The sequence below is a fragment of the Vanellus vanellus genome, assembly GCF_965231255.1.
Source record: "Vanellus vanellus genome assembly, chromosome: 5".
NCBI lineage: Eukaryota > Metazoa > Chordata > Aves > Charadriiformes > Charadriidae > Vanellus > Vanellus vanellus.
In genome coordinates this window covers 77,120,214-77,147,726 of record NC_138910.1, presented here as the reverse complement: position 1 = coordinate 77,147,726, position 27,513 = coordinate 77,120,214, and the positions used below count along the sequence as shown (strand labels likewise).

The 27,513-nt window shown below is 48.7% G+C and overlaps 1 protein-coding gene across 2 annotated transcripts; it reads right to left on the bottom strand.

Moving 5' to 3' along the window:
* Positions 1–1,868: 1,868 nt before the first annotated feature.
* On the bottom strand, positions 1,869–26,651 carry PRKAA2 (protein kinase AMP-activated catalytic subunit alpha 2). 2 transcript variants are annotated; one of them, XM_082484160.1, is made up of 10 exons: positions 26,546–26,651; positions 20,152–20,505; positions 17,996–18,089; positions 16,347–16,491; positions 14,969–15,056; positions 12,383–12,607; positions 10,465–10,969; positions 8,277–8,403; positions 7,751–8,024; positions 1,869–6,734 (listed from the first exon to the last, which is right to left on the bottom strand). In XM_082484160.1, exons 3-9 carry the CDS (start codon positions 18,053–18,055, stop codon positions 7,786–7,788), a joined length of 1,389 nt encoding a protein of 462 aa, XP_082340286.1. In that variant the 5' UTR covers positions 18,056–18,089; positions 20,152–20,505; positions 26,546–26,651; the 3' UTR covers positions 1,869–6,734; positions 7,751–7,785. The 2 variants fall into 2 exon arrangements, with proteins under 2 accessions (XP_082340286.1, XP_082340285.1); XM_082484159.1 differs by having other exon boundaries at positions 20,152–20,293; positions 26,546–26,650.
* Between the last annotated feature and the right edge of the window lie 862 nt (positions 26,652–27,513).

The window sequence follows — 27,513 nt, the reverse complement described above, 5'->3', positions numbered from 1 at the left end:
ACAGCTTCTGCCCCTCCCCGGCACATTTTTAAGAGCCCGTATCAGTTTGCTCATAAATATCCTAAAAATGTAGATGGCTTAATTAGAAATTATTAAATGTTCCAGGCTTAAGAAAACACAGCAAAATAAAAGCGCTGTTTGCCACACGGCCATTTCAAAGCTGGCATAGAAGACATCAGAAAAAAAAAAAAACAGAGCAAATATTTAACATTTACTTTTAAGTCTATACAGGCATTCTTATTTATTTTACCATGTGGTTACTATTAAGTACGTTGGCCTGCATCCATCCTTGCAATAAAATAAAATAAAAAAAATAAATAAATAAAACAATCCCCTGTAAGCATGCACAGCTTTGCCGGCTTGCCAGCCCAAATATTTAGACTTCTGTAGCGGAGATGGAGAGTTCGGGGAGCCAGAGTGCGTGTTTGGCTTCAGAACAGGCTGGGACGTGCGCTGTGTCCTTCACCTACGGCCTTGGCGGGGAACGGTCCCGATGGAAGTTGTGGAGACGGTTTACCTGGGGGTGGGGGGGGTGGGGAAGGGGGGCATTTTTTTCCATGGCAATGTTTAGGATTGATCCTGTGAAGAAAACACTGCCTTCCTTGACGCCTTCCTCATCCTCCTCCCCGTCCAGCACTAGCTCGCGACTCCTGAAGCCTATTAATCACACGCTCTGTAAGCGCTATAGGCAAATCTTGTATTAGCCACACGAGCTAGTTCATTTGTGTCTCCTAAGGAAGTTACTTAGCTTTTTTTTTTTTCCTTTTTTTTTTTTTAAATTAAATTAAAAAAAAAATATCTCCCTATATATCCTGTGAGATACGTGACTGGATGCTGATCCCGGTGCAATTAAGCGCAGTCCTTATGGGGCTGCGACCCAACTCGATGCGAAATGCAAACTTCTGCACTGGCGTTGGCAGCTGACTTCATGCGAGGACGCTTTGCAACGCACTTAAAACTATTTTTCTTCGTGGACAGATTCCAACGGATGTACAGAAGGAAAGCGCTTGATAGAGGATGACTCAAGACAGTACACAAATGCTTTACATGTAGCAACGTAGATTTCCTCAGTTAAACCTCAGGTTGGCTATATTTAGGTCAAGATATTGGTCAGGAAATTAAATTCTTCCTTTTTTCTTTTATAGCCTTGCTGGTACATCCTAAACACATCAAAACTTGAAGTAATTCTCGTGTGAATTGTAAGCCCTGTTCCTCCACGTTCCATCTCGAAAGGGAGGCCGTGATGGTAACCGTTCTGATTTGCTGAATCCGAGGGCGAACCGGAATTTCGGAGAAGCCAATTCAGTATCACAGGAATTGTGTAAAAAGGAGAGTGTGGCTAGGGACGAAACTGGAGCGCTGGCTGCAGCTCTGCGCTTTAACTGGATTTGCGTCCCTCTGCGTCACAGGCGTATATGAACTGATTTGCGTCCCTCTGCGTCGCAGGCGTATATGAACTAAGCCCCCAATTCCACCACCACCACCACCCCCCGAGCACCTATCCTGAAATGAAAAGTTATTTTTGCACGATATCTTTAAAATACTTCTCTCCACGCTTTTGCGTAAGGAGTCAACACCTGAATCGGCACAGGTCCATCAGCTCTGCTGGATGCTCCTTAATACAGAAGAAAACCTTCAGGCTGGGCTCCTGGCACGTATTTTGGGTTGGGGAAGCTGTTTCTGTTATTAATGTATATATTTTAATCCCCTTCCCTGCCCCTTTGTCCCCCCAAGCCCTGGGGGCATCCGTGGCCCCGCAGCCGGGATGTGCCGGGAACATCTCCAGAGGGAAACTCTACCAGCCGGCCCCAGCCTGCGAAAAAGGACTGTGCAATAAGTAAGTTTTAAGGATTTGTTGCTCTTGCCTCTTTTCATCTCTGAGTTTATTAAAGTGCAAACGTCAACCATGGAGACAGCTATCGCATGCAGTGCAGTACACCGAGAACCACTTTCCACACCATAAATGGAAGGTAAAAGGCTTCGTTGTGATTATCTAATGCACAGTTAATTGCACAAAGGACAAAACTGAACCCAGGCTCTGTGCCCTTCCACAACAGCTAGCCCCAAAAAGTAACAAAGCAATTAATGTGAAAAAGAAAAGCTTCTCCAGCCCATCAGCGGACAAAAGAGAAAACGCCGAGAAGGATGGAGTACTTATAGAGCTCAGGACTTTTTTCTGAGCTTCACGTTAACGATACCTTTGAAGGGATGCATATAGTCAGAGCTGTTTAAAGTTCAGTATTTTAACCCCCCAAACCCATAAATACATAATATCATAAATCATAAATACTCCTTATAGCGCAAACAAAAAATTCCAACGGACTAGTCCAGTTCGTCTGTCTCACAGAGCTGAGGTTTGTCTGCCCAGAAGTGCTGGGCCATGGACACTACAGTCATCCTGGGATTCAGTTTTGCTTTGCGCTCTAAAAGAAAAAAAAAACCACAAACCAACAAACGCGCTGAGGTACAAAACAGGTGAATATAACGTGATACAGAACACATGAACATGCTTTCGGCAACAAGAATAAGTATTACCATGTCTACAGTACCTACTTCACAGCTTCGCGAGATGAGGATAAATAAACTACTTCAACACTTGAAAAAAGAAAAAAAAAAAACAAACCCGTAGAGATGAATCTTACAAATAAAACTTTGATTTTTAAATTAAGGCAGCTTCAGCAGGAATTCCAAGGCTTTCGTTGAAAACAGACTTCCCGTAACACCAAAAGCGCGCTCGTGCTTTGCAGCCAGAGCTCTGACTTACCGCCCAGCTCTCCTCATTTTGCTGACCGAACCCGAGCAAAGCTACGCGGACGGCATACGCGTAACAGCGCGTTTGCCCTCGGCAAAACTCGGCGTTTGGTCAACAGGTGTCACGTGGGAGTTCTGCAAACCAGTTCCTCTCTCAGGCGCGGGAGTGAGGTACCTCTGAATGAATCGTTAACGCCACATCCAAGAGGCGGACTGGAAATTCAGAATGACGGGAACCTGTTGCTTTTTTTTTATATATGTGAATGATGCAAAGGAATATATCAGGGGAGGGCTAAAGAAGCCGAAGGAGAGCGCTAAATGGAAAGCCCATACCAAAGTAAGACCTTAAGGAAGGTGACTCCAGGAGGTACGTCATACACCTGAAACAAAACCAGATCCTAAAACTGCCCAGTAAAACACTTGAGGAGCTGGAGCAGGGATTTGTTTGGCTCATCCGAAGGGACGCATGTGCGATTCTTCTTCCCCCTCTCCTCCCAGCTAATAAAAGGGCGAAGCCAAATAATTGCACAGCAAGTGGTACTTCAAGTATTTAGAAACACGGCCCGCACGTCTCACCGGTGGGATTCCGCATAAACGGGGGGATTTGTGCACCTCGCCAAAGAAAGCGGCGACTTCCAGCAGTCCTAACGTATGCCAAAGGCACAATTTCCTGTGCTGCGCATAAGTGTCCCTTCTATGTGGGTGCGCACAGGACGACTGATGATAAGGAGCAGTAAAATGAAAAGGAGTAGACAGAATGGTTATTTTGTTCAAACGTCATCTATTCCAATACGAACGGCATTATAATCGCACAAAAAAAAAAAATAAAAATACGTATATACAACAGATACCAACCGCTTGCTTCATTTTTACAACACTGCCCAAATATACCCCTGTGCTTCTACACACCTTATGAAATGCTAAATTGGATGCAGATGCCGAAGATGCATTTCTGACCTGTTAGGAGAAAAAAAAAAAAAAAAGAAAAAAAAATCCCGCTGCCTTCGCCTGCTCGGCTCTAACTCCTGAACACTAAACTGCCCCAAACCCCGTCGGCACCGCGGCTTCGGCCGGGGAGAGTGGGATGCTCGTGGCTCCCGACGCCACCTCTCCTTCCTGTCCCCGGACGAGGCTGTGCTACTCAGGGGCTTTCCCTAGAAGAGGGGGTAAAAATATCCTCCCTTTTCTCCAGGTCCTCTCGTACGCCGGGATTGGTGTGTGCGATGGCGGGCGTCCAGGGCGCACACCCACCCCGCTGGGCAAATATAACTGAGAAGCCAATGACAGGGATGCTACCTACATTTTTTTTATATATATATATATATATATGTATCCATATATAATATATATTTTTTATATATGTATCCACATATAATATATTTTTTTTAATATATGTATATATGTATCCATATATAATATATCCATATATACATTTCCCAACTAGTACAGTAGAAGCTATTCTCAATTAACTCATTCCAGGAGCTGGAGGTTAATGCCGGAGCCCGACGGAACTCGAGCCTTCGCGTTTTCTTTCTCTCCCTCTCGGGCTGAAGCAAAGTTTGGGTGAGTTTGTGGCTCGCAAAGCGCAGCTGTTCAGCGGCTTTGGAAGAATTGCACTTGGAGTAATTCAAGTTTCTGTAGTTCAAATAGGTCTACCCTGCTTTTCCTGATGCTCGTGCGTGTATCAGCGTAACTGGAAAAAAAAAAAAACAAAAAACCAAAAAACCAAAAACCCAACCAACCTGACCACAGTGTAACAGTGTAAAAGTTAAACTTTTCTTCCAGAAACCGTAACTGGGGGTCGGCAGCTTCTTTGCAGCTGGGAACCAGAAAACAGCCTGTGCGAAAGCAAAATAAGTAAAAAAAAAAAAAAAAAAAAAAAAAAAAATCGGAGTGAGACTTCTCAGACCGTTTCCGACTGCAGCGTGGGTTTGGGTAAGGCTGTAACGGACAGTGTAGTCGGACGCGTTAATGGCGGAGGTGCTTCCATCAGTCCTACCCGCTCCGCTGCCTCTGCCGCCGTCGGGCAGGAAAGTCGCTTCATCTCTTTGTGTCTCTCCATACGGAAAACTGAGCCACTCTTGCTGCCTTCTAGGCAGGACTGGTTTTGCAGATCCACACATCAGTTAACGTTTGCGTGGGGCTGAGAAGACGCCGAGTGCCGCGAGGGCTTATTTCTACCACCTAGAAATCCCGCCCGCCTCCAAGGGAAGCAAATACGTCCTCCCAGGGGCGTCCGCTGCCTTTTAATGCTGTTAGTTCTGGCGGGGAGGAAATCCCAGAGGACGAGCGTCGTTTGGAGGTGAGACGGCGGTACACCTACACGCTTCTACACCGCAGCCCATACCCCGTGCACCAGCCCCTTACCAGGTGCTTCCAGGACAAGCGACTTGGCGAGATGCTCCGTTGGGAGTGATGATTTAAACAGCCTTTTCCATTTCAAATACACGTCACGGCGGGAGTACGGCCACTCCTAAGTGTTTCCTGGATGGAAATTCACGTCTGTCCCTGCGGCCGCTCAGCCGCCCCCTCCTGCTCCTTTCCCAAGGGGCTTATCTCCAGTCTCCAGCACCCGAAACCATTAAGGGCCGTTTGCTCAGCATCCGCTCGTGTCTCAGCACTGATCCGAAAGCTGCTAAAGAACCGGGCGCTGCTCGGCTTTGGCTCTGGGGTGGGTTTGTTGGTTTGTTTTTGTTTTTTTTTTGCACGCAGGAGTCTGGATTCTCCATCCTCGCCAGGTATGAGCCGCTCGCACCACAGCACTGGAGACGCACATCATCCCAGAGCCACCAGGCACAGCCCCAACGCCATCCTCCAGCCCGGAGTATTTATTTAACAACGATCATATAATAAAAAAAGCTCGTTACAAAACCTAGGAGGACTACAAATATTTCCAGTGTTGCTTTTAAAAACAAAATCGTTCTGCTGCCGGGTTTATAATCCAACCACTGCTGCGTTGGATTTAGCGTAAGAGAACTTAACGGCAAAACTGGTTTTGGTTTGTTTTTTTTTTCCCCCCGGAAGCTTTCTACTTTGTGCGGCTTCTGGAAAAAAAATTGGAGCGGTAAAGTCACGTTAGTGAGAATCCAAGCGTAATCTGTAACAAAAGTAAGGCAATTTTGTGTTTTTTAAAAAAAAGGGACTTCAGGCTGAAAATGTCCATTTAACTGCCAGTAGATGGCAAAAATATCCCGTATTTGTCTTGATTACCTAAAATGATTAGTACAAAAGGCTTAGTGTGTCGTTCTCTCCCTTGCTTCTCATAGAAACTTGCAGAAAGTATAAATTAAAGTGCAACTGTACAAAAAAACCTAGCAAAAATCCTTGATGGGTCATAAGAAGCTATCAAAAAGATGGATATTTTTTTTTTTTTTTAAAGTTGAATGACCGTGTACCTGGGACCAGCAAAAGTTCTCCTTTGCTTTGTTTCTTACACCAAAACAACAACAAAAAACAAACAAACAAAAAAGAAAAGGAAAAAAAAAAAAAAACCACCCAGGATTTTTTTGGCAAAGTTTTCATAAAGCATTTGTTCCTTGACTGATTAGACTATTATGTTCCTTCGCAATCAAGTAAATGGAATTAAATACCGTAGCAAAGCCAAGCAGATGCCAACGCTGCCCATTAGATTAAGCCTATGTAATCAAAAATAATAATTCTTTTAAACAAAGGAGTCACACATGCATTAGAGTTTACCCTTGAATAACAAGAATTTAACCTTAAAAATCGCCGTAGTTTGTCTTAGAAAATAAAATCCTATCCTTCAGATAGCCAGTAGTAAAGAAACAATAAAGCTCCGGATTCAGCTATCCCTGCCTTATCCCAGCGGAGCGGTGATGGTCACAGTCTGGTGAGCAGCGGCGGGACGGGAGAGCCCTTCGGCGTGAAAAGCGAGTCTCCGGCGGCGCGAAGCTGCGAGCGGGGACGGCAGGGAAGGCAGATTCGGCAGCGCTTTTCGGGTGGCGACGGCGGGCGAAGGCTTCCTGCAGGAAAGGCGAGAGGTAAGTGCTTCGGAGCTGCGCGATGGGTGCACGGTGGGCAGAGCACTGGGTTTTCGAGGGGCTCATCGGCATCCTGCCCTCCGTCGGTGGTTCATCCGAATCCTGCTTGGGGATTCGGCCTCCGGAGGGGAGGGTGAGCGGGTTGGAGGCGGGGGCGACGACGAAGGTCTGGGGAAAAGGCAAGCTGCCTTCACCTTTCAACGCGGTGAGCAGGTCAGTGCCGTCCGGGGCTCTCGGGAGGAGGAAATAAAGCATCTCGTGGGACACTCCTGTGCAAAGACTTGACACGTGGAGGCTTTCCCACGGCACGTTTGCAACAGAACCTTTGCCCATCCCACCTTCGCCCCCAATCTTTAGCGGGGGAAAAAAAAAAAAAACAAAACAAAACACAAACAAAAAAAAAAACCCAGAGGGGAGGGATGGCATATTGCACTAGCGCAGGCGCGCCTGAGCAGCTGCTGGTTTTAGGAGGAAAGTGTTACCGGAGACCAACGGCCCCAGCAGCACCCGGCTGCGAACGCCGCAGAGCTGCTTCACGACCCCTCCGCTCCGTTTCACGTAGCTCCTGGTCCACCCCCCTGACCTGGCTCAGCCCATCCTGCCCCTGCTCTGCACAGCAAAGGGGATACAACGTCAACCTCACTGCACGCTACCGACACCGCCGAAAACTTGGCCACGGCTCCGTTAACTCGGGATGAACCAGGGGGGAGGCGTTTTCCGAAAGCTCGGCGATACGTTCGCTACTTTACGGCCATGCCAACCCTTCCCATTCGGTTCACTAGGAAAAAAGGGTATCGGATACATTTCACCACAGTGTAAGGAGTGAAATAAAGTTAATTCTTAATTTCCTCAGTGCCTTGTTAGAGGGGAGTACGTTTTGGGTCTGGAATGGGCTCTGTGTCGCAGGCTATGGAGCGGTCAGGGGAGGAGGAGGAGGAGGAACGAAGCAGAAGAAACAAGGAACGGACAAGTCGGACCAGATCCTCGGAGTGCAATACCGTGTGCGGAGGGACCGGTGCCTCGGTGCCGCCCGTCAGCGAGCCAGGGCCATGATCAGGCTGGCGCACATCTCGAAGAAGTCCATGGTGTGGCTCCCCAGGCGCGGCGTCACCGAGGGGATGCTGCCGACGAAGGAGCCGCTCAGAGAGCCCATCAGCGACTGGCACTCGGCGGCCGCGGCGGCATCGATGCTCAGCCTCGGCCGGTGCAAGCCGGCGGCGGAGCAGGAGCGCTGCGGCGTGGACGAGCCGGACCTCTGCTCCATCACGTCATCTTGAATAGGTAAAAGGAAAAAAGAAAAAAGAAGAGGTGGCATTAGTGTGGCACCTGCAATGCGCGTTTGGTAAGCAATTAGTGACAGTAGTGGAGACAAATGGATCAAAAGGGCTTTCACTGACTTGACACAGCTGCGTGAGCATTTTGAAATGCAAAGAATGATTTTAATTTTATTTATTTTTTTTTTAAGACTTCCAAACTTGCCATTTTATGTGTTTCACGTCTCGCGTTGCACCATTTCCCGCTTACCGTCGATGCTTTTGAAGTCCAAGAGATAGCTGCGGTTGTCGACTTGGTAGAGCTGCAGGCTCATCTTCACGTAATTGCCCGTCACCGGGTTCTTGCGGCGCACCCTGAGGTGGTAGGAGTTCACCACCTGCAACGGGAAACTTGCTTTCAGGAGTAAGATTCGAGGCAGCGCGAAGAACATTTCTTTCCTTACGTTTTTCTGTTAGCAAGACACCTTTTCGACGCAGCTTCTAGAAAGAACGACGCCTATAAAACTAAGCGAACGGCTTCACGCCCCGTTCCCTCCTAGCTTTAAAAATGCTTCTTAGGGCTCTGATTGACCAGCTGCTGGCAGACGAAGCTGCCGTCACCCATCTGCCGGGCACCAAAGTGATGTTCGCTCCTCCCTCACCAGCAGCGACGGCCATACGAGCCAAAAAGTCCCGCGGATGAGGACCGTGCCCGTGAAACCAGGGCAGGCTGGGCAGCTGCGGAGAGTAACCTCTCCCATCGGCGCAGCTAAATTCGGTGTTCGTGAATCAGCCTCGAGCTGTGCGTTTTCTCTTGCCGCTTCCCACCCCCGCGATCTGCTGCACCTCGTTTGCAACGAGATCTTTTCTCTGTGCTATACTTATGAGGGCAGTTGCACGGATGGGAAAGCTATTTGGATGAAGAGTCCCATCTGAAGTTATTCTTGGGGTGGGAAAGACTATTGTGAAACCTCCTCGTACAAAATAAGCTCCGCTGCCTACATGAAGACGTTGGGCTGACTTGGTTTCTGAAGTTGTACCAGAAATAAATCAGGTTTGTTTGCTCTCTGTAAAACCACGCGGCTACCAAATGTCTGGCTGGGGTGGGCATATGCACCTCGAGACAGTCCATCTCCTGCCTGGTGCAGTGAAATCAGGTTTCTGGGTGCTGCTTGGCTTTAAATACGTGATGTTATCAAGAATAAGGAGGAGGTTGGAGGCTTTGAAGAAGCTGCACAGTGACGTTCACACTGTACCACCCTTGGGACTCGGAGCGAGGAGGGTATATCTCCTCCGGTGACGGAGATCTGGGCTGAAATTCTCCTTCCCTTGCTCCTGATGCTCGCACAAGGCCGCCGCGAAAGGCCACGAGTCGGGAGAGCTCACGTCAGCCACCGCGCTGAGATTTGCTGAATCAGGCTCAGCAGAAAATATTAAGGGCTAACTTAGGGATTTATTAATCCGACTTCGAAAAAGATTGTGACTAAATGCTGTGTAGCTCTGAAGAAATACCAGAAGTGAGTAAAATCATAGACTCATCTAGGTTGGAAGGGACCTCGAAGATCACTGAGTCCAACTATCAACCTAACACCGTGAAAACCACCACTAAAGCACGTCCCTCGGCATCACGTCTACCCGTCTTTTAAATACCTCCAGGCATGGCTGGCATGGATGCAGTCCTGAGTAATGTGCTCTGGGCAATCCTGCTTTAGCAGGGGAGTTGGATGAGATGATCTCTACAGGTCCCTTCCAACTCTGAAAATTCTGTGATTCTGTGATTCTATGGCAATTCTAACCACTTCCCCGGGCAGCCTGTTCCCATGCTCCGTAACGCTTGAGTACTGTCAACTAAAATGCCATCCGGGTTTACATCAAGCTTCGTGAAGCTGAGCCCTAAAACCGGGGAAGAAGCACGTGTGTCTGAAAGCACATCTGGTCTACGAGCAGTGCTCCATCTCCACTGAGGAAAACGCTACCGCATCAATGGTACAAGCTCCTGCCCCTAATGCCCCCCCCCCCACCCCTCGCCCGTGCATCTGTAAAGTGCCGTTTCAGCACACACGACTGCCAGGACGCAAGCAGGAGTAACGAGAGTTACTTTGCTCCGGAGCACTCGAGATGACCTCGCAAGGAATTAGCCACTAAAATTAGCAATGTGACCGGCTCCTCTCATCCCCGCCGCTAAACGAGGCAGAATCGCCTTTCCAGTCAGAGGCTTAGAGCATTCAGAAAGAAAACTCTTACTCCACGCTACAAATAAACACCACCGATATCGAAGCACAGCTTGCATCTTAATGCAGCGTGTTTGTATTAGCAAGGAATAACAGGGATGGTCACAAGGTGCGAGCATTTATTTGGAAACGGCTGAGGCTGTAACCACACCTACCGAGCTCCCTGAGCAATCCAGCTCGCGAGAAGAAGACCCGTGAAAACCTGCACGAAGCACCAGCGCTCCCTACCTTCCACTCGAAATCCAGCTGTTTCATAGCGCGGTACACCTCGGCCATAATGTCATAGGGTTTGCTCTGGCTGCGGATTCCCAGGTGCCACTTGGCCTTTTTGACCGTCAGGGGTTTTGGTTTGGTGGTGTTGAGGGCATCCAAAGGACATCGCGCTTTGGGGCTGTCCGCTATCAAGGGTGGCATCCTCTCGGGGTGCGGCTTCACCCCGGGCGGGATGTGCATGGCGCTGTCGTCCATGAAGGAGCCGGTGGGGGGGCTGGAGGCGAGGTAGAACTCGCTGGCTTGGTTCATGATCCTCCGGTTGTCGATGACGAGGTGGTAAGCCACCGCCAGCTGGTCCTGAGGGTCACCGCTGTACAGGCTGTTCATCACCTCCGACTCCGTGCATTCAAACTTTTCACAAACTTCCCGAACTGCGTCATCGTCAATGACGGTGGCGTCATAGGAAGGGTCCTCTGGGAACAGGTAACTGGGCAGCTCCTCCTTAAACCACTCGTGTTCCCTGGGAAAAGGCAAGAGAGGAGACGCCGTGAGGTCTGTGCGAGGCAAGCTGGGGCAACCACTGCCACCAGTCCCTCGCTTGGTCTAAGCTAAGACTAATCCTCAGCTGCAGACTGGGGAGCTCAACCCAGCCCTGCGCCGTCCCCCCAGTGTTGCAACAGCGATGAGACCTGGCAAGCATGGCTGCTTGCTCGCTTGGCTTTGAAGCAAGACCTCAGCACTTCCGAGATGCTCATACTTTCTGATTACTGTGGGTCTGATGGAGATACGGAACATCAAAGCTATCCAGGTACCCCATTCCCACCAATTTACAACGAACTCCATGACGATTCAGTGGCTGAATGCCAGAGAGAGCCTTGTCTATAGCTCCTATATATCAACCGCAATCTCGCCACATAGAATCACGTGCTGCTGCTCTATACGTGTAATTAAATCCTCTAGTCTTTAAGAATTAAGAAGTAAAAACGACATTTTACTTGGTTTTACTTGAAGGGCAAAATTAAGGCCATCTATTGCAAACGCATTAAAACCCTGCGAACTCCCGAAAGTCCCAGTAACATCGATGTGTATGCTCAGCACACCAGCTAGATGTAATGATTACTATACATTTCATACAATGCTTATCGGGCTCCAATTTTACAAAATGTTTCTGAAAGGGCTCAGATATTGTGAAAATTTTGAAGTCCTACCACCAGCCATGAACATTTAATGATCTCTGCAGGCACAGATATCTACTTAAGAAGCCGATTGTTCCCTTCACCTTGACTTTCCAAAGAAAATTTCCATTTATGCAGATACAAGGTTCACGGGCACTGCACTCATTGACTAGACAAGAAAACCATGCTGCATTTAAAGACGAGCTATTAGCTCACGTTTTAAACCATATCCGATATTTATGGATCGAGTTAAGTAATTCCTGTGTTTCTCCTCCTTTTTCATTGGATAGACACCAAGTACAACGATTACCCTCTTATTCTGAACTGGTACCCAGAGGGAGGTGGTCTTGAAATAAAAGTAATGAAAAATGGCTGGTGGATATTAAGTTCTTAGGGTTATCGCGTGATATAGCTGGTTTTGCTAAGCACTATTTATTAAGAGAATTTTGAGGCCATTTCGTAACGCAGTAAAATAGCATTATATATATATATATATATACACACATAATCTATATAAAATCATCACCCTGTTCCTCATCACCCACTGCCAGCCGGCAGCACCCACCTCTCCATCAGCGCAGAAGGATGCAGGAGTGCTCCTTGAATCACTTGGGACAAAAAACAGCTGGATTAGCCGCCTGCTCCTGGAAACCACCCTGCCTGCCTGCCAGGACAGCCACCGTCCTCTGCCACCATGATGCCGGAGCCCCCCATCCGCCCCGAAAACAGCCCGCCCACCCCATCCCACCTGGGCTGACCTGATGTCCTTGATGGTTGCTCGCTTGAGGGGGTCAACCTGCAGCATGTGCATGAGGAGAGTGGCAACGGAGCGGTTGAGGTATTCGGGGATGTAAAACACACCTCCCCGGATCTTCTTGAAGAGGGTGGGGACGTGCTCGTCGTCGAAAGGCAGAGTGCCGCAGAGAAGGGCGTAGAGGATAACGCCGCAGCTCCAGATGTCCACCTCGGGGCCGGCGTACAGCCTGCACAAAGGTAAGGGCAGGAGAAAGGTGTCACCCCCCATCCTCCTCTCCTTAGTTAGGGTGCAGGTCCCACCGGGCGAGCCGGGGACCCTCCGCCAGCTCCACCAGGACCAGAGCCACAGCCCACCCCAGGGCTGCTCGCGCAGATGCCCCCAGCCAAACCCGGCATGGCAGGTTTGGAAATGGCACGGGCAGAGCTGGCGTGGGCTACCCACACTCCTCTACATGGCCGTGTACCTCCCTGCATCCGCCAGACCCTCCAAAAAGCCAAACCCCACATTTCCAAGAGCTCTGCCGGGCTGTTCGCTCCTTCGCCCCAAGGGCTCAGCCGGAAATTTCTGCTCATTCAGGGAGGCAGATTAAACGGCAGCAGATACTATATCTCCAAGCGTTTATTTTCGGTCGAAGTTTGTGTGCTGGCATGCAAGCGCTCCCGCTTCCGACAAGCTGCTAACGCGCGCCCTGGCATCACCAAGCCGGGACACCCCAAATATACGGGTTTTCCTGCTGCTTGCTCGCTCGATCTGTTTATCTCTTTTTGCTACAACTGATGCTTTCTCGGAGATTTTGGGAGGCAGTGCCTACCCTTGGCCTGTAAAATCCTACCAAAATACAGAGGTCGAAATGGAAATACAGAACTCTCTTTGCGAAACCTCAGCATCCTGCATTTGCTCCTCCTGAAAAGCATCGCCGCAGGCACACCGGTGTACGAAAAACGCCGGTTGTGCACGTGCCCATCCGCTCAACACCACCAAAACACCGGCTCTGCTGGACCGAGGGTGAGACTTCCCACCGGTGAGGCCGGGGACAGCAGCAGAGTCATTTTGGAAATGCGGATGGTTAGCTAGATTGCCCTTCGGCAATCCTGCCTCCCTGCGGGACGCCAACAGATCGGAAACCCGATTTGTTCCCCGGATAACCGCACTGCCCGACCACTTGATTGGACTTTTTAAGCCCAAATGAGATGCGCTTTTATGACTCCCAAACCCGAGCCGTCACGCTCTACTGCTTTGGTGCTCTACCCAAAAGCAAAGGCGGCAGCAGCCGGTGAAAAAGTGCACCGTGTAGGTTTGGTTTTGCTTTTCTTTCTTACTTCTCTCGTTAATAAGCTGTGATGCCCATATCCTTCAAACAAGCAGGCTCTGCGCACTGGGACTGTTAACCTGCCACGTGCCTCGTTTCCTATACGAACTGAAAATCACGTGCTCCTTGGCCTTTATTGAAAAGGACATGGAAATGATATTAATATTTTTTTGGAATCGCGTTAAAGAGTTTCTGGCTTCGTCCCCCTCTTGACAATGAGGATTTACTTGCTTTCGCATGTAGAGCTGTAGTCGCAGCGGGGTTTTTGGCTGCTGGTCTAATTCCTAGGATGCTCTGCCAACACTTGCACTGGTGTAAACGGGGATAAAATAATCACAATCGCAGCTAAGACACTTTGAGCAGAATGTTGTATTTAAAAGCTACAGTTCTGGGCAAAATACGCTGGATTAGGAAAAATAATGCTCATGCAAAGGGTGATTCAGAAATATGGGGCAGGTAGTAAGGAGACGGGCAGTTTGAAAGGACCATACAGGGGGCTGAAAATTTGAAAATCTGCACTTTGCAATCCTTGCTACCGTATTAGAGAGAGAGTTAGGCAAATAAGTACGTTCTATGTAATTTAGGTTCCCGACAGATATAGGAGGTAACAGTTCTCCGTCAACATGGCAAAGTCCAATTCAACCTTGCAGAGTGCGTTCAACGTGCCATGTGTTGTACAGACGTTGCACGCTGAGAGACGGAACCACACTGGAAGTTTGTCAATGCAATTCATCAATTCAAAACACAGCTATGAGGGTTGAACCTACTGCCACGAAAAAAAAAAACCACCCTATCTTAAGGAACCAGAAGACAAGTATTTTCAGTACAAGAGTTCAGCAGTGTAGGGAAGTGATTAAAGATCTTCCCGATTCTTCTGTTAGCGAGTTTTCCTCATTACCACTGTGTTTCATATTATAGGTGGGCAGGAGAGAAGGGGGTGGTCTGGAAAAACCTTTCCATCTGAAACCTCAGTATTTGCATCCAAAGAGTAATTTTCATCCTCTTTAATTAGCAATCTAAACAGTCAACATCTGCTATTAATAATTCCTCCAAAGTGTAAACATCTTTAGCAAAACATGTTTTGCTATGACAGCTATTGAGAAATGTAATAACCAAGAAAACGTTCAGACTTTTGCCAGCAGATTCCCCCAAACACATAAATACAGGCTGGAAGGATTCGGCGGCTTTTACCAGATGTGCAAAGCTGTTTCCAATCCCAAGAACAAATTCAAAGACCACGTGCTCACGTAGGCTCTGATTAGCCGTGGAATGCCCTACCTTCCAGAGATGACTTCAGGGGCTGCGTAATTCGGGGAACCACAGCTGGTGCGTAGAAATTCGCCATCTGACATCATGTTGGACAATCCTAAAAACAACCAGACGGTCGCTACGTATCGATGTTTGACGCGAAGGGCCCAGCCACGGGGGCCTCCGCGTCGCACAGAGGAGGAGAGGTATAGCGAGCGGAGGGGGGAAGTTGGAGAGAAACTGCTGATATAATTTAGGGAGACTTTTTTGAGCTGATTTGCAAATAGTAATAGTAATATATATTATTTTATATAATAATAATACTTGTTGGTTTCATCTCTAACCAAGGAATATTCACTCCAGGCTCATTTTCCTTCTCTAAGTTACAAATCCCACAGGTTTTTTTCTCTGTAGCGCAGAGGAAAAGAGACATAATTCATCCCAGAGCACGTTTACTTCAGATGAGAATTGTGCGAGCTTGTGAAATTTGTAAATCTTCAGGAGGATTTATCACTGCTAGAAAGGTCTCCCCGGGACCGAGCTGGTAGCCCAGCTATTTCGATGGATTTCGATCCGTAATGCCACTTAAAGGCTCCCGTCACTGCTCATTTGTAAAATGAAGCGAGGCCAAGAGCGTATGGCCAAACGGACGGAGAACATGCATGAAAATAAACACGCGCAGCCGCCTCAGCCTGGAATTAACCGCTCCGAGTCTGTCTTAAACATAAGGAACGACTGAGGAACGACTGAGGGATCTGGGGTTGTTTAGCCTGGAGAAGAGGAGGCTGAGGGGAGACCTTATCACCCTCTACAACTACCTGAAAGGAGGTTTTAGAGAGATGGGAGCTGACCTCTTCTCCCTGGCGACAAGTGATAGGACGAGAGGAAACGGGTTCAAGTTATGTCAGGGCAGGTTTAGATTGGATATTAGGAAGCATTTTTTCACTGAAAGGGTTATTAAACATTGTAATAAGCTGCCCAGAGAGGTGGTGGATTCACCATCCCTGGAGGTGTTTAAGAAAAGGGTAGATGAGGTGCTTAGGGACATGGTTTAGGAGTGGTGGTGTTTTTATCAGGGTAGGTTAATGGTTGGACTTGATGATCTTAAAGGTCCCTTCCAACCTCACTGATTCTATGATTCTATGATTCTATGATAAATTAGCCAAATCTTTGTATTAGGTGGTTATACTCAAACATAGCGAAGATTTGCAAATTACTTCGCTGCTCCATTCTTAACGCCGGTACAGAAGCCGCCCACACTAAGTAATCCCTGCTTTTGCGAAAGGGCCGGTGTTTGTAACTGTGGGTTTTTCAGGTAAAGGAACTGCTCGTGGTTAGGAAAACGGACACGCTCCAGCAAGCGCCTCGGAGCTGGCTGCATTTCTGGAATGCTGCTGGGGTCACATACCAAAATCGGCTATCTTTGCATTCATGTGTGCGTCCAGCAGCACGTTCTCCGGTTTCAGGTCTCGGTGGACAACCATGTGCCTGTGGCAGTAATCCACCGCGGAGAGGATCTGCTGGAAAAGGCGTCGAGCTTCTGCCTCTTCAACCTGTGGGTGCAAGGGGAAATAGTCCTGAAGGCTGGTCTGCGTGCAGAGCTGGCAAGGGAAGGGTCGCCTTAGCGGGGAGCCAACGCGTTCCAGCGCAGGCAGGGAAAAACGCAGCGTGCCCGTGAGCAGGAGCGGCAAAGAAAGCAGATTTCCCCTCTTGCTTTTTGTAACGTGCTCGTGTTTTCAAATGATACCGCCCACAGATGAAATCGGAAACCTAAATTTAGCTGAGCCGTCAAGGAGAACTTATTGGTGGCACCCATGAGGCAATGGCTTGCCGTCCCAAGGGGACCAGTTCTGCTATGCAGTACACGCAGATCGAGGCTGGACAAAACACCGCAGAAGATGCTTCAGGGAGCGGTTCCCCATGGACAGATGGTTTAGGGGGAAAAAAAAAAACTAAAGGTGGAATATTCTGATGAGTTTAATTATCTATATAGCTATATTAGCTATGAAGTTGTATAAGCTATATTAGAGAATAGTTAAAATGATGAGGAGGCTGATTATTTTTACTTCCTAAAGACTCTCTTCGTGAAAAACTTAGTTTCTGAACGCAAAGATCAGAAAAGATCCAAGTTAGTCACCGAAGAGATCCAAATGGGTAAAACGGGCTGGAATCAGAACTGTAGGTCGAAGTGGACACCGCCTAGTGGGAGGTGTCCCTGCCTATGGCAGGGGAAGTTGGAACTCGATGATCTTCAAGGTCCCTTCCAACCTAAACCATTCTACGACGCTATGAAAAGTAAATGGGCTCAGCTCTGTCGACCAGTGCGCCGATCTAAACCAATGTGTTGTAAATGTATTGGCTTTTGGTAGTACAGAGAGAAAACCTATGATGGGCTGATCCTTCACCTGAAGCCTTATTCTGGCTGTCTACTTCAGCCCATTTTCATTTCCTTGCCCTGCAATTACTCCCTGCCTACGAGGACGTCCACGGGGCAGACACCCGTGATCGTCTTTGTCCCCATAATATCACATTTCATGGGCTCAACCTACGCCTCCGGTGATTTACACCCAGCAGGCTTACTGGCATTCGAAAATGTTGTTCAGATAAGCCACATCCTTAAAAAAAAAAAAAATCTTCAAAAAACCTGACGTGGAGCCAAGAGGGAGGCGGATGACCGGGACGGAGACCACACCGACGGCTCTTCCCCTACAGTGCCCTGCGCACACGTAAATCTGCTGCTGAACCGTGGGGGTTTTGACAGGCAGCCCAGAGCTAAAAATCATAAAAAAATATGCTAGTTTTCCAAATATTTGCACTAAGCAACACGTTACCTTGGCTATTTTGGTTTGCGTATCGAAATACATCAGAGAAACGTTGCAAAATATCGCACGTAACTTTTGTGCGAGGCGGGTACGAGACACTCCAGATGGGATTGCTGTGAAGCAACTTCTATTTTGGGCCTTAACCTTAACCGCGTTCCCTTTAGCAGTCGTTTTGCTTCTAAACACCATCCTCTTCCCACACAAGTGTTTGGGCTGACACGGTACTGGCACTTACACGTCCGTGCTTACAGATGTAATCAAATAATTCACCGCCAGATACGTATTCCATGACCATGAAGAAGTCCGTTGGCGTGCTGATGACCTGGTACCTTCAAAAACACAAGCGGAATTAGAAAAAAAAAATCATTAGGAAGAACGGGGAAAGGCTTTTAAACAGATTATGAGTTTCACGTCAACCCTTAAAATAAGCCTTTGTTCGGATCTTGCATTTATAATTGCTTTCCGCTTCTGAAAAGCCATCTCTTATTTCAAGTATGATCTTTTACTTGCCTATGAAAGGATCTCTTTTACAGACCTACAGTTTCCCTTCAGGCTTTTAAATAATCCTCTGAAACCTCTGCCAGACAATCCTATCACATTTAGGACTGTCCTGACTTTCAAATTTCCATTTTGCCCAAGATCTGCAACAACAGCTTTAGAAATGAAGGCTTCCTTAGCTGGGGGCAGGGGAGGGGTACATTTGGCTTCCCTCGTATCAAGGATAAAGAAGACGAAGAAGAACTCTAGACACTAGAGGGAGCTTCTTTTGGAAAGGTAGAGAAACAAAGATGAGCACCCCAAAAGACTACAGCTATTTTTTTTAAGTACTAAATCTCTCTATATTCTAGAATATGGGGGGGGGTGGGGGGTGGGGGGAAAGGAGTATCACCCTTGACTCTCAAATTTATTCTCCATTTTCATTCAAAATGATCCCTGAGCGCTGCAAACGCATTTCAGTGTCTCAGCTGGTACAAACTGCCAGTGACGAGCTGAGGTCAACGCAGCTCCAGGAATTCACAGCAGCACCAGCTGAGACCCCCTCTGCTTTATTTCAGATGCACTGTTTGCTTTTTTTTTTTTTTTTTACAGTTGTAACTTGAAACAAAACAGATTTCAAACCATTTTCAGAGACCAGCAAGTGAACAGGTCATACTCCCACAAAGATCAATAGGATCAACCTAATTTTCCTGAAGTTGCTTTGGACCCAGACATCTAAGTTATTGCTAACCGCCCCATTATTTCCTTTATATAGGTGCAAAGAGCTATTGAAAGAGGAGTTTTATGTTCCACGGTCTCCTCCTCACCTCTTTACTTTATCATTGTATTTCATGATTGCTCTATGTACCATCGGACACTGGTAATGTTAACCTGGGTTTAATTTTTAGGCTTGAATAGTTTGACAAATGTGTGAACAGGACTTAACTTGTAGGACGCTGGACACACAGCTGAGGACGTTTGCTGGCTTTTTCGTGAAATAATACCAATCTGTTCTCCAATAAATCCATGGAACCGTGAAGTTACTCTAAAGTCAACAGTTGCTGCATGGTTAGTTAGTTAACTGCAGGGAGAATTTGTTTTCCCTTGCCTCTAAGTCCCAGGTATTTGCTATATCTCATGCCAGTTTTAAGGCCGACCTAAATGTCAACTTATCCTCGCAGTTACCATTCAACAGCTTTCTTTTATAGAAATGCCAAAGATATTATCTAGTGCCTCGTTAACGTGGACTGGCTGCACAACCCGGGGATTGAGAAGGAATCCCAGAGGCCGGCGTGCAGGTGCTGATTTACAACTTAAATTCAGGTTCATCAGAGTGGCAGCTTGGAAAACGTATGTCTGAATAATAAATTTAAAAAAAAAAAAAAAAAAAAAAAGCTCCTTTAAGCTCTGGATAATCAGGCCGTTAAAACGTAAATCCTATTGACTTCAGGCCAAGGCTTTACTCTACAAGCCTGACCGTGCTGCAATTCCTCGGGCCCCATTCTCAGCGGCTTCAAGTCCAGAGATATCAAGCCTAAAAAGGGGTCATCACAAAAACCTCCTAACAGCATCCCGAGGCAGGAAAGCCCAGACCATCTCTACGCACCGTTATAACGGCCTCCGCACGGGAGAGAGGACAGCTTGGGCGGGTTTAGCTGAGCAAAACCCGATGCGGGGACATCGGGTCTGTCGGCTGCTACGATAACTCAGACTCCCAATGGAAGAAACATCTTCCGTCATTTCTCAAAGCGTCAGCTGTGTCCCCTCGTAAGTCAGCGGGAAACTCTGGAACGGCTCTAACATGCAAAAACGTGACCACACGCTTCACGTTTCCCACTACTCAAAGCCATCTCCTCACACCGAGTCAACCGCGTACGTGAAGTCTTTGCAGGCGGAGGCAGAAAGGGTACTTACAGTTTGATAATATGAGGGTGCCGGAAGAGTTTAAGGTTTTGAATTTCTCGTTTGATCTTCCCAACCACATCCAGGCTACGTATTTTCTGTCTGTTGAGTATTTTTACCGCTACTTTGTGCCCCGTCAGCTGGTGTTCGCCAACTATTAGAGAGCGAGCGTTGCAAAGTCACTAAACAGCGTGGCAAGATTCATACAAGCAATTTAGAACACGGTGATTTATAAGCAAAAAGCAGCTCTTGAAGGGGAAAAAAGCAAAAGATGGGAGGGTGAAGTATTTTAAACTTGGCTTTTGCCTCTTCGCTTCTCGTTGTTTTCCCGGGGGAGTCGTGGAAGACAGAAGAGAGGGGATTTATCTGCAAAAAACACTTAAGTAAATAAAACAGAGTGAGTTACTGGAGGAGGTCATCCCCAAAGCTAATTGGCAAGGATTTATAGCATGTCAAAACTAGATGAATCAGAAACAGATATATTTAAATGGCAGAGGAGAATCTCCACCGTAACACTCCGGTTGAGTAAATCCCTAATAAGCCCAGTCTTAAAACTAGACCATCGCACTTCTTTTTAAAAAAAATGATATAGGGATTTTCCCCGCCCAAAATAGGACTGTGGGATTTGCATTACTAAAATGAATTTCTATTTATACTTTCTCAAGCGTGCTTCTCGGTTTGATGACAAGCTGCAGGAACACTGCTGCACTGCAAGAGCAAATTCTGGTTTTAGAAAAGATATGAACTTCAATATGGGTTTTTGTAATATGCACTTTGGGTACTGAGGTGCCGGTGCTCACCTCCTGTGTGCGGGGACCAACAGTAACCACAAACTGGGAGTAGCGCCACGGTCACTGGGGGAACTGCACTAACTTAACAATAACGTGAAACGAAATCAGCATCAATAAACGGACTATGAAAAAAAAAAAAAAACAAATCTCCTCGGAAGCAAGATTTATACTGAAGTTAACAGCAGAAACTGCTTGAAGACTGTCGATCAGATGTTTCTATCGAAAAGGGTTCTCTGGCCACGAGCTACCCCTTCTCGCTATTTTCTAATGCGACATTAAAAATGGTGACATACGGGTGGTCTTCTGAAGACTGCAGAGAAACCCTGCTTACAGTAAATATTTGTGCTCTCTAATTACGAACGTTGCCCTTCCAGTAATAACATAGAGCGCAAGGAGTTAATAATTACGAGCCAGCCTTGTTATTACATTATTAGACTCTGTAATTTTGGAGGCTGTAAGGAGCTGAGCAGGAGCAGACGGGGCGAGAAGGGCAGGGCGGCAGCGCCGGCACCGCGCGGGGCAGGCCAGGTCACTATTATTAGCCACCAGATAAGACCCGCCGGAGATTCTTTCCTCAGTAAGAGCATCCTAAAAATAAAACACTTTACTGCCCTTGAAAATTAAAGCGCCGCTTTGCACGTCCGTTTTATTCCTCGCGATACTCAAAACTCCTAGATGAAATGAAAACAAACTGAGCTTTGCGGTATAGATGCAATTTAAGGATTAGCCGAGGGCTGGAGGAGGCGGATAATTCCTCTCGGGCGGTGCCGGGAGAGCGCTGTAAATAGTCCGAGGAGGCATTTTCCCCGGTGCATCCCCGGGGAGAGGCGAGCGGGGCGGCGCTGCCCCACGGCAGGGAGGGCTTGGATGGATGGAGCAAGAGGCGGCAAAGGCGCGCGAGGACAAGGGGTACCACAGCACGCTCAACCTTCACCGGGGCTTGCGGAGGGGGTCGGGCTACAGCCTCGTCGGTCGCTGCAAGAAATTCTCCCCAGGTTGCGCCCACAGTAGTCTTATAAAGGGCACCGATCTCTCTTTGCCAAGGTCGTGGTATACGCGCGGCATACGTTACAGCGAGGAGGCGATGACACAGAGGTCTAAGGCGACTTTAGCGGACGTCTTTGAGACCGAGTCTTACCAGCAGCCTTTGATTTGGTTGCCTATAGCGCTGCGATACCTCTGCTCTCTCTCTCTCTCCTGGGAGCCCGAGAAGCTGTGCTTTGAAAGCTGCCCTTGAGTCATTCAGTGCCATTAACGAATTGTAACGCACTACGCCATTAGTTGGGAAACTGAGGAGCAGCAAAGCAAAAGAGGTTTGTCGCCGAACTAAGAAGAAAACCCTGATTTCTGCTGTCCTGTGTTCCAACACAACCCTTTCTAGCCTTATCCCAGTATATGCTTTGAAAAATTGTTGTTACACACTTGGGGAAAAAAAAAAAAAATAATGGCCATGCGCAGAATTAATAATTAGTGGTGCCGAATAGTACATCTCCTTTCCATCCACGACAAACAACGTGTAACTCTGTGAAGGTTTCCTAGCTCAAACACATTAATAATTAAAAATAAACAGTCTATTTTGTAATCCATCTTTTGCTTACAGTAAGCATTAGATAGAGAGATACTATTGTTTCAGTCCCCAGTGGCTTGTTAAGCCTACTCGAACGCCTTGAGAGACAGAGACCAAGAGAGAACATAATTTGCTGTGTGGTGGGAGACTTTTAAGCCTTTCGGGTCTCTCCGGCTGCAGCCTGTAGATGCAGGAATTTTGACACGGGACAGTAAGGACAACCTCCCCTCTGCTCCCGGAGTCGCCGGCTCTGACCCCACGTGCCGGAGCACGTTGGTGGGATGATCCGGCTCCAGGATGAGGAGCAGTGGCAGGTCCCGTGCCTCTCGCAGGCGTGGAAGGGGATGCTCGTGCAGTTTGTTCCTCACGGGTTTGTCCTCTCCTCGCCCCAAGGATGGGCAACGGTGGTCTCGGGCGGTGGTGAGGAAGCCACCTCCATCCCTCTCACTACCTCTCTGGATTAAAAGCCCGGGGGGAGGAGGGAGGGCTGAGCAGCAGCGTCAGAAAAGGGGATTTGAGCATATGTCTTGTCTTTTAGCGACAAGTACTCGTGTAGGCTCCACCGCAGCTTAAAACTGGCAACCGGGGCTCTGCTGGGGAGAGCAGGGAAGATGGATTTGACACCAAGACGAGGAGCATCAAAGGTTAGGCAGTAACGCTGACCCTAAACTCCAAAAAATGGCACCAAACGGGACATGGCGTGAGTATCCTTAGCTGCTACCCCACCTGCTTGCAGTGTGACTGCCCAGGCATGAGGATGCTTCAGCATCAGGTGATATTAAAGAAAGAAGGGAAGAGATATAATAGAATTAAGTTTCTGAAAGAGGATCCTTCTAATTTAGTTATTTTTATAAGAGAAAAAATAAGGAGGAATAGCGTTAATCCTACAGTAAGCTGAAATAATCATTAAAACCCCTCGACAGCATGGGTTTTTTTACAGCAGGTACCAACGAAGACTACCTTTGCGTGCGTGCTTGAGGCAGCTCGGGTACCACAAGCAGTTAACTTTTTTTAGCAAACACTTCAGGGGAATGTAAAAGTTTAGGGAAGGGCAAGAAAACTCCTTTCCTATCAGCTGTGCCGGCCCTTATCGTAGCCCAAAGTTAAAAATGAAATCCATCCAAGGCATATATTTAGCACCGCTGTATTAATTTTGCCCCGCTGCCACTTGCTCGTATGTTATATCATCCTTCTCTTCCCTTTCCTTCATCTGTTTAGTCTCCCTTAGTTTATCTTCCCTCCAACGCAAGGTTTGTCCTTCAGCAGCAACGGTACAGCGCCTGGGAAAACGGGATCTGACCCTGACTCCAGCCCGTGGAGGTGCCACCATAACCAACATAAACATAACCCGAGCTCTGCCGGTCCTTGAGGGACCACAGATTGATCACCTTGGTGGTCAACAAGCGCGGGCAAGAAACCACCAAGCGGCCACCAGGGACATCGTGCATGGCACCACATGGAAAAATATTTGTGTTACTCCGCTGGATTTCAATTGAAGCTCTGGTGGGGCGAGGGCTGTGGTCACAGGAGAGCTCTTTGGGGACCCGCAGGGTGGGATGTGCCCAGGACAAACACAGCAGCAATTTGGCTAATCTGTCCTTACCAACCAGCAGCGGAGGAGATGCCACCTCCTTCCTTCATCGCTTCACTAAACTCAAAATCCAAGATCGTTTCCGCAGTTCTATTTTCTGCAAATTAATCTTATCTTTGACCTGGAGGACAGGGAAAATAACCATCACCAGCTCTCCCTGTATTTGGCAAAATCCTATCTAGTAATGTTGAACCTTGGCACGAGACCTCCTATCCATCCACCACGCTCACATTAACGCCTGCCACCTTCCTTTCTTGTAAAAAAAACGGTGACCATTTCCAGCTGGAATTTCAGTATTATCTCCAAAAACCTGCTCTCATCTGCCAACCTATTTGCTCCCCTCCATGCCTCCCACGGTCTGTCTATAAACAAGATCAGGGAACTGAATGGGCTTAAAAAACTAACCGTTTCTTGCAGCATTTAGCTAATTTTTAGGTTGCTGGGTTCACTGATGACCCAGGCAGTGCTCAGGCAGAACAAACATCCCCGACAGGGACTTCTTCTGTTGTTATCTCTGGTTTCTGACAGCTCAAAGTGACTATTCGGCTCCAGCCACAAATCCAAACTCTGGTTCGTACCCCATCATCACTAAATCCTTCCCTTCCGTTGCCACTTTTTTAATTCCTTAATAATTGTAATCCTTAAAAATTATCATTTGTGACTTCTTAATGTTGAGCACTAAGGCAGGAAAAAGTGCCTCTTACGAAGTCTTGTGCGAGGCAGTTTGAAGAAAACACAGCAGCAACAAGAAATGTCACCGATGGCACTGGCTGCCTTCGTGAAAAAGCAATTATTATACACAATATATACAAAGCTTGAACCAATCAGGCAAAAATGTCTTCGCTTTTCTCACATTTCTTGCTAAACAGGGTGAACACAAGTTTTTCTGAAGCTCATTTGATTAAAATGCTGTAATTTGGTATAAATAGGAGATCTACTTTCTTCATCTTAGTTTCCAATCTCAAGTCCAAATTTCACCTGTCGTGGACAAAATATTAAGGAAAAAAAAAAATATATATAAAGGGTACTACGTACCCATAAAGAATTTTGAGCTAGGAAATCTCTTTTATGTTATTTGAAATATTTCTTTGGAAACTATCAGTTTTTACCAAAGTCGGGTCATATGTGGGGTGGGGGGGTGTTAGTTACTCCTGAAAGGTAGTTAAGGAAAAAAGGCTGCTGTTGGCAGGCTTAATTTGGTCCCCAAGAAAAAAATTGCCTTTGGAGCACTTTTTGAGGTCTGCTGGTACACACGAGTGATTTAAACGATCCTTACAGTTCGAAGTATTTATTCCGATAATTCTTTAGTCAGTAAATTTGTGGTTTGGGATTAAACACAGCAATATATTTTTAGGGGCCTGATTAATGGTCACAGGTGGATTTAACTCCAGCGGTTGCGGTGGTTTCTTTCCCCTGCTGTCAATTTGGGTTTATTTTAAAACTCCGGTCGCTGAGCGCGGGCATATGGCCCCTTCGCCCGCGGGGCAGGGAGACACCGAGCCGGGACAGCGGCTCCGCTGGCTGGAGCTAAACCCATTTCCAACCAGGAATCACAGCTATCCATTTTGCTTCGATAATAAATGTGGTTGGGTTTGGGTTTGTTTTTTTTGTTTTTGTTTTTTTTTTTTTTTTCTTTTAAGATCTTGATTCAAAGATAAGATTTGCATGTAATGGCAGAATTCGCAGGAGAAAGGGATACAAATTTCTGCAAATCTTCCAGTCAGGTAAAGCAAAGGCGGTGCCTTGAAAAGGCGAGTTGGCTCCTCTGGCAGGAATGAATACAGAGGAATCCCAGTGGATAGCCCAAACCCGACCCCTCCATCCCCGCCTGCGGCCGGTCTGGCCCCGGGGGGAGCCGCTTCCCGGGCCGCGGGGCTCCGCGGGGGGATGTACCGGGGGGGGGGGGGGAGCAGGAGAAACCCCTTTCCCTCCCGGTTCCGGAGCGTTTGCCGTGCCTTTGGGAAGGAAAGGGGCAGCAGGGACGGCCGCCTGGGCACAGAAAGGGGGGAAGGATGCCGGTCAGTGCCCCCGGCTTTGCTGTCCAACCTTCCCATCACCTTCCTCCTGGTCCGGGGAGGAAAGTTTCGGTGGGTCCTGCTGGGAGCACCGGCGCCGGGGGCTGCAGGGGGGTCCGCAGCTCCCACCACCTACCCGCGACCCCCATCATCCCCCTCCTCCCGCAACCACCACCATCATCATCACCACCACCACCACCACCGAGAAGGGGCCGCCTCCCACCCCGCGCCCCCCGGGGAAGCGCCGAGCGCCGCCCGCCCCTCCGTTCCCTCCCCGGCCCCCGGGGATGCTGCGCGGGGGAGCCGCCGAGGGAGGGGAGGCGATGCCCGCCGCGGAGGCCCGCGTTAACCGGCAGGAGGAGGTGGAGGATGGCGGGGGGGGGGGAAGCGCAGCCCGGCGAGCCCGCCCCCCCCCCCCCCCCCCGCGGCCGCGGTACTCAGCTCTTGACTTTGCCGAAGGTGCCGACCCCCAGCGTGTCTCCCAGCACGTAGTGGCCGATCTTCACCCGCCCCTCGTGTTTCTGCTTCTCGGCCATGTTCGCCCCCCGCCGACGGACCACAATGCACAGGGCCGGCCGGGCTCCGGCTACGGATACGGCTCCGGCGGCGGCTCCGGCTCCGGCGGGCGGGAGCGGCGTTGGGGCGGGGAGCGGCGGCCGCGCTGGGTGCGCGGGAGGCGGCTTTGCGCGGCCGCGGGGGCGGGCGGGGGCGCGCCCGCCGAGGATGCCCGGTGGGGTGGGGTGGGAGGGGGGACACGGGGGGACACACACCTCCTCAGGGTGCACCTGGATAGGGGAAGGTGGGGGGTGACAGTCCTTTAGGGTGGCATTGCCTGGGGGTGACACCCCCCTCGGGGCGTGCCCTTCGTTCCGGGGGACCCTGGTTGAACGTTCTGGCTTGGGGTGCACCTGGCCGGGAGGGACAACCTCCCTGGGTGACGCTGTTTTCAGGGTACACCCTCCCGACCATGCCCCCGCCTGGGGGTGACACCTTCCTTGGAGTGACACCACCCTTAGGGTAGAGCCTCCTTGGGGTGCAGCCACCTGATGGGGACACTCTCCTTGGGGTGCAGTCTCCTTGGGGTGCACTCTCCTTGGGGTGCAGCCACCTGATAGGGACACTCTCCTTGGGCTGTGACCTCCTCATGTTGTACCTGGCTTGGGATGGCACCTATTAAAGGGTGCATCTGTAAGCTGGTGGCACCTTCCTTAAAGTGACACTTGCCTGGAGGGTGCAGCTGCGTAAGAGTGACCCTTCTTGGGATGCACCCTGCTTGCAGTGCACCTCACTTGGGTTGAACCCTCCTCATAGGGCACCCTCTTTGGGGTGCACCTGCTTGGAGGTGGTACCCTCTTTGGAGAGCATATTCCTGAGAGTGACACCCTTCTCAGAGTGACACCCACCTGAGGG

Excerpts from the sequence above, each read along its gene's own strand:
- PRKAA2 (XM_082484159.1), bottom strand. The coding sequence starts at position 26,639 with ATGGCCGAGAAGCAGAAACACGAGGGGCGGGTGAAGATCGGCCACTAC. Across the intron at positions 12,608-14,968 it reads CCTGAAGTCATCTCTGGAAG|GCTGTACGCCGGCCCCGAGG; the intron begins GTAGGGCATTCC and ends ACCTTTGTGCAG. Across the intron at positions 8,404-10,464 it reads AGCTGGATTTCGAGTGGAAG|GTGGTGAACTCCTACCACCT; the intron begins GTAGGGAGCGCT and ends TTCCCGTTGCAG.